Raw genomic sequence first — 7,149 nt, 5'->3', positions numbered from 1 at the left:
GAGTCTGCTCAGACTGCTTTTCTACTGTGGGAACTACAGGCCAAATAAAATGCTGCGCTGTTGCACTTTTAATGTTTCTTTCTTTTGCTGCATCATTTTGATTATGGAACTCTTAATTTTGTGTGCTTCTACTTGTTAACCCTACGGTATTTCTTTGTGGTCCTCGAGGGAATGCACTGTGGTTCTAAATGCAGGAAGGTAATTCTTGTAGAGTTGCTTTAGGGATGTTTTTCGGGATAATCTGTGTCGGCAGCTGCAGTCATGGTTCACTCCCCTTGCTTTTGTTTAGTCTTTGTGGAAACTCAAATAAGTCTGTTTTTACAACAGCAAAAGATGTCATTCTCGTGCAGCTCTCTAAACTGCGTCTGTGGTGTTTGCACATGAGAGTGAAGCGTAGACCATGTGATGAGCAGTTAAACAGTCATTTACCAGCCCAATGGCAAGCCACAGATTCATCAGCAGGTTTTGTGCTTGCCAGTAGACCAAGTTGTCCAGTGTGACCAACATGCAATGTGCCAGGTAGACTGTTTCTCTGTTGCTAGTGTCCAGCTGCATGGGTTTACAGTAATAAAGTCTGTAAGTGTTAAGCAGAATATGAGACTATTGTTTGAGTGTGTTTTTTCCTTGGCTATACTATATAAAACAACCGTTCACATTTCATGCCTTTCATCATAGGGACCCCAAAGCTCTTCACACACTATTAAATTACCTAATTTGATCAAACAGAAATTAAGATACAAAATGTGGCTTTCTTTGTAAAGTTTGAAAAACTAGGATAAAAAGCAGAAACAGAATTGGAGTGTAAAACACATTTTATGAAATTTCATAAAAAGAATAACCCAAAGGGACGCTTGCTGTGACAGTGGACTAGGTGCAGGCTGACGGGACGCTTGCTGTGACGGCGGACTAGGTGCAGGCTGACGGGACGCTTGCTGTGACGGCGGACTAGGTGCAGGCTGACGGGACGCTTGCTGTGAGGACTAGGTGCAGGCTGACGGGACGCTTGCTGTGACGGACTAGGTGCAGGCTGACGGGACGCTTGCTGTGACGGCGGACTAGGTGCAGGCTGACGGGACGCTTGCTGTGACGGCGGACTAGGTGCAGGCTGACGGGACGCTTGCTGTGACGGCGGACTAGGTGCAGGCTGACGGGACGCTTGCTGTGACGGCGGACTAGGTGCAGGCTGACGGGACGCTTGCTGTGACGGCGGACTAGGTGCAGGCTGACGGGACGCTTGCTGTGACGGTGGACTAGGTGCAGGCTGTGAAGTCCCTTGTTTTTTTTTCCAGTAAAGCCGTCCGTGCCGAAGTGCTACATTGAAGGATCGTCGGAACAGGGGAAGGACATCACAATGAAGTGCAAGTCTGCTGAAGGAACAAACCCAATACAGTACACCTGGGAGAGAATCTCCGGCACACGCATTCTCCCTGCAACAGCGCTCCTGGGTAAGTGCTTTAACGATCAGTCAGAGCGAGAGGAACGTTTCCAGGAACACATTGTGCAGTTCTGTACCGGGCAGTGATTTCAGAGTGGTGCAGAGCAACGCTCCCCACTTCCATGAGTCTCCATTGCCCTTGATTTGACTTCCTATGCAAAGAAGCTTTTGTAGCTTTCTGGTTGGTAAGATGTGCTCCAGAAACCCCTTCATTTCTGCTAAATAGCATTAATACACTGCAGCAGCTGAGTCAAGTATCCAGAAATTCAGCGCCGTGCAAAAACCTCTTCAAGGAAGTATCCAGGCAAAAGGTCTGGCATGCTAGTTTTTGCTCTCCAAGTGTACAGCACACATTCATTTATTTATTTTGCAGTTCACTTTTTTTCCTGTATTGGGTTATTGGACTCTGTCAAAAAGATAACTTACTAGCTGAAGCATTTTGTCAACTTGATTTTGGTTCTGCTTTAAAGTTTAATGGTTTTACAGTAGTTATCAGATGATTGTGCTGCTAACATTTCTTTTTGGTTTGTTTTGCATGTATTATTATTATTATTATTATTGTTATTATTATTATTATTATTATTATTGCTGAAGCCAGTCTATAGTGAAATTTATCATTTGTGCTTACAGATCGGGTCCAAGGAAGCATAATGATAAAAAACGCGACGTTTGACAACTCTGGAACATACCGCTGTGTGTCTGAGAACAGAGTGGGCAAGGAGCAGTGCACGCTGTCCATGTCTGTGGTTCCACGTATGTAACACAAACTCTTGCTCTATACATCGTGTGTATCTTTTATGAACTGGTTGCTGTCCAGAGGTTAGTAAGCGGTCGTTAGTCAGCATTTGGTCATTTTTAATAATACAGCAATGTCCGAACAGTCGGAGGCTTTCAGACGTGTGCATTGTCAAGATTGGACTTGCAATAATAAATAAAACAATCAAGTCATGCATTTGCAACAGCTCACGTGTTGGGTGTGTGTCACGTTCCACAAATCCCTGGTGTGCTTGAGGACAGCGCAGCCTGTAAACAAGAGCCAGCACTGTGAAAACATGCCCAGCTAATGAGAGCGCTTGTGTACAGAGCAAAGGTTAAGAGCCTCCGCGCAAGGCTGTGTGGAACAGCAGCATGTGGAAGAGAAGCTGTCAGGGGTTGCACAGCGTCTCGCTTCGGTTTTGTCTGTAGCTGTACGCACAGTTCTAACCCTGACGTGTCCTTTTTGAACTGTTTTCATGTTATCCCTTGCCCTAATGAACATGAGCTAAAGACTTGCATGGACAATCTACAAATTAGTTTTGCAACCCCCTGCTTGATCCTAATCTTGACCTGCCTTCTCTCACCCTGGGCTAGGGTCTCCCAGGTCAGTGCTGAGAAGCAGTAAAATAAGATGTATTAAATGTATGTTGCAGGGACACTGTCTTGTGCGGGGAACTTGTTTTCGCCTGCCGTGTTGTTAATGTGATCCTAGGTCACGTGTTTTGCTCGCAGAGTTGAACGTGTTTATTCGTCTTGTGCTTCAGCTTCCAATACTGCAGGAACAATCGCCGGTGGTGTTGTCGGAGTCCTCCTGGTACTGCTGCTGCTCGCCGTCGTCCTCTACTGCTGCTACAAGAACCGAAACGAGAAGAAGTACGAGAAAGAGACCTCTCATGAAATCAGGTACACACCCATGGATCATAGTGCATTGTGATGGGACCTTGTTAGGCCATTCTGTTAGCAAGTTATTGAGTTTCCAAATTGGTCCGTCTCAGACTCGTTTTACACGGGTGTGCAGACAGTAGCAGTCGGTACCCAATCCTTGGTGTGCTTTTTATTTTGTATTTGCAGTTGAGGGAGGAAAGTCTTGTCACTGAAATACTCGTTTCTCTAAACCGGCTCCAGGACCTCTCCTGTGCCCCCCCTTCCTCTATGAAACTGATCTGGACCGAAGCCATGCTTTTAAAATTACATTTTAAGTCAGCGTTTTGGTTTTTTTTTACAGGAGATTCTCAGAAAAATAGCAGCAGTAGTCCAGCTCAGGGTGATTTTGTTCTGTCAAGTTTTATCTTTCTCTCACTGCACACAAAGTACTCTGTGCCCAGAAGAGCATGATGAAAGAGCACACATAGTTAGCCAGAGAGAACAGTGGAAAAGTTCATTGAAACAGAGACACAAAAAGTGGGAACAAAAGAGTCAGCTCTTGTGTGGAGCCCTCACTGTGGAAAGGGGGCGGCTGGGATGAATGGCTGGCTGGATGGATATACCTTGTTAGTGTAATGCAGCGGCAGGGGTAACCTGCCCTGCTTCCAAAAAAGAGAATCCTGCATATCCTTTTTCTTTTAAAATTGAAGTTATTTTTTGGGTGGCTGGGGAGATGCCATCCTGAATGAAAGCCTGCTGCTGTGTTTTTATCCGCTCTGGAGTAGACCGCCTGGAGTGTGTTGCTAATTAGAGGAGGTCTTTGTAGAGCTCCCTGTCTCTGCTATTCCCCGCTGGACACTTCACTTCAGAGTAAATAGGAAGAGCTTTCAACCACCCCCCCTCCCCCCACCTCTCCTCACATTTTCAGCTTCTCGTTCGACTTCTAGAAATTTAAAGGTGTAGTGTTTCAGATTGTAGAACTCATTGGCTGGTTAATAGTTTTATATCCGCTCTGCCTCTTGAATATGTCGTGCCTCGACTCTGACAGATTTGTTTTCTTGTTCCCGCTCAGAGAGGATGTCCCTCCCCCGCAGAGCCGCGTGTCGACGGCCCGCAGCTTCGTGGGCGTGGGCAGCAACCGGTCCTCCCTGGGCTCCATGTCCCCCTCCAACCTGCACGAGTACGCCCTGAAGCAGGCTCAGTACGACCCGGTGCCCAGCGAAGAGTACGAGCGCCCGCCCAGCCACGCGCCCCACGCTCCTCCCTCCAAGGTAGCCGCTCCCAACCTGAGCAGAATGGGGGGCGTCCCGGTGATGATCCCTGCACAGAGCAGAGGCGGCTCCATAGTGTAGAGCCCTCCTGTTAACGGAACCAAAAACCATGTGGCGGGGGTGGGGGGGGCTGGGCAATGCTGACCATGGGAGTGTATTTAACAATGACAACAAACAAACAACATGTACTTGTTTATAGGCTGCACAGTTCTTGGATGGAGCTGCACTTTGTAAAAATAAGAATAATAAAACGCTAAAATGCTGAAACGCATATCAATGTAGATTGTAAAAAAACAAACTTTTTTTTTTTTTTTTTTTTTTAATGTAATACCTGTTGACCGTCAGCATTACATTTTAAACAACCGTTTTGTATATAGTGTCGCCAATGAATTTTTGGCGGAGTGGAGCAGGTCACTGTGTCAGCTTGTGTCCTGTGATGCCGGCCCTGTGATTGTCTTATCTTCACAGCCGTGCTCTATCTAGGGGCACTGCTGCCATCAGAGCACGGATCTGTTTTTAAAAACATAAACCAGATGAATTTTCATGAAATGTTAAAACAGTTGATCTTCTGTGATCTAATTTTCCGAACGATCACCTTTTTTATTCTGCGGTCTTTCATTTTTTTATTTAACTGTTAAGACTTTGCATCTTGACGGATGAGCGAAACCTCAGCCTTTTATAAATAACTGTTAATAAACTCGTTTTTTTAGAAAGGCGCCCAATGAACTGAGTGCAACGGTACCTCTGCATATTAGCTGTGAAACGGTAGCAGTTGAGCAGCAGTTCCAGACTGTACAACAGTCCAGTCGGCTCTGACCTAGGATTGAGTGTAACCTGCTTTAACATGCATTCCATGAGACTCGAGCAGAACAACAAAACACTGAAAATGAGTGTTACAGGAACACGCTGCAAACTTTACAAGTCATTACGCTGCCTTTCCTGTGTGCCGTGTTGTCCGTACCGCAGTGTTATATTTGAAACCTACTGCTGACCTCTGGGTTGTAAATCCACTGGACTATCCATCCTCAACATTTACCCCGGAGCTTTCACCAGGAGAAAAGGAATCTCTGTCTTGAGGATGGCAGTGTATCCAGATCCCGCTCCCTCCTGACGGTGCTGGCTTTCTGTTCCTCTCGACACGCAGCTCGTTTCTCTCGGAGCAGCAGCGCTGCTGCAGGAGGGAGCCTGAACTGGCTGCATGCCGATGTTCAGAAGAAACGCTCCCAAGTCAAAGTTGCAGTAATTCCCCAGTTAATTTACCTACGATGTGTGAGTACAAATATCAGAATCGGGACTGTGGGGGGGGATCACGTGACCCAGCAATGGTAAAGTAGTGTGTTTCTTGTAAACACTGCAGGGGGTTGTGCAGCACGAGCATCGGCGTGATTTCAATCTAATAGAAGAGAGTTTTCATGCTTTCCGAGTGCCATGCTGGAGTAGTGAAAGCAGTGCTTGGATGTAATGCTTCCACTGGCACTCGTGAGCTTGCTTTTTTATGTATGTTGTTTTTCTACTGGGCGTTCTGTCTTTATCAGTCACTGCATGTCAAATTTGTTCTCCTGTAACATGAGAAGTGAGTGGGAGGGACGGGACACTAACGAGGATTAAAAACACATAACTTTGTGCCTTTTTGAGGGGGAAAAAATGTTTGTTTGAGGGAGGTCCTAACATTAAGTAGATGAATTGACATTACAGCCTTGGTGTCTTTAGGGCATTCCTTTGGTTTACTAAGAGCTGCAGTGGCTGAGCTCGGCTGTGTGTTTTTTCTTTCCTCTATTTTTATGTGGTCTAATAGTAGGTATTTCAAGATATTTCACTTTATATAAAACCCTATTTATTAAAGCAGTAAACAATAGCATTGTCACATTCAGAATGGATTGTTTTCTCTGGAACTATTATAAAACACGTGTTCCTGTATATTTTAAATGCTTACCTGAAATACAGTAAATGCTAAATTGTAGAAGATTTCTTTTTTGTTTGTGTATAAATAAAAGTAAAAATGTACTGGACAGAGCGATCTTTCGCAGAAATATTTCCCATCTTTGATGCAGCTAGCGTATTTTTTTCGTTGAAGTTATTTTTAAAGAAATCGTGCAGCTCTGTGCAGTCTGTGTTAAATTATTTAAGGAAGCAAACTAAACCGGCTGCCAGGTTCCTGAATGCAGTGTAACGGGTAGTGCATCAATAAGGCAAACGCATGCTGTATATTTAAATGGGGAATTTCCACTGGGACCTACATATTGCAAGGCATTGGGTACGTTATACAGAAACTGGGGGGAAAAAAGTACAGCCTTACTGATGTGAGAGGCTAGGACAAGCAACACTATCTAGAACACTGACCAAAGCAGATGTGTGCTGCTGTTCGGTTTGCTTTGGGTGTTCTCTTACTACTGCTGCAGGATTTCTGCTTTTATTTATACTGGCTTGACTTGAACTGTTTAAAGAGCCTGACACCATGTTAGATCACGTTCCACTAGCGTGTGTGCATATACACACACCCCTATCTGAATGGCATTTCAGTCTGTTTAAACCCAGATCTCTCTCTGCTTGATCTCATGTGATTTCTTTATGTAAAAATTATAACAAACACAAACAACAAGGTGTCAAGCTCAGATCTTTGCGGTGTTTAACAATCTCTCTGTTTTTTTTTTTTTTTTAATATGTAGTTAAAAGAAAAAATGCCTTTGTAAATGGAAAATTGTTTTGTGAGATGCATTTGGAAATGATATTTTCAGAAGATGTGTATTTGTAAGTTGATCCACATACAAATGAATTTATGACCAGTGATAGCAATATCCCTTTTTATTTTCATTTAATCAAGTG

General features: G+C 44.6%; 1 protein-coding gene across 1 annotated transcript; it reads left to right on the top strand.

Annotated features, from left to right (window-relative positions):
• Positions 1-1,263: 1,263 nt before the first annotated feature.
• On the top strand, positions 1,264-6,553 carry cxadr (CXADR Ig-like cell adhesion molecule). Its single transcript, XM_041232856.1, has 4 exons — positions 1,264-1,445; positions 2,066-2,188; positions 2,956-3,094; positions 4,128-6,553. Exons 1-4 carry the CDS (start codon positions 1,352-1,354, stop codon positions 4,405-4,407), a joined length of 636 nt encoding a protein of 211 aa, XP_041088790.1. The 5' UTR covers positions 1,264-1,351; the 3' UTR covers positions 4,408-6,553.
• Positions 6,554-7,149: the final 596 nt, after the last annotated feature.

This window comes from Polyodon spathula, chromosome 30, assembly GCF_017654505.1.
Source record: "Polyodon spathula isolate WHYD16114869_AA chromosome 30, ASM1765450v1, whole genome shotgun sequence".
Lineage (NCBI taxonomy): Eukaryota > Metazoa > Chordata > Actinopteri > Acipenseriformes > Polyodontidae > Polyodon > Polyodon spathula.
Note: the sequence above shows the minus strand (reverse complement) of the source record. Positions and strands in the feature narration are given on the sequence as shown.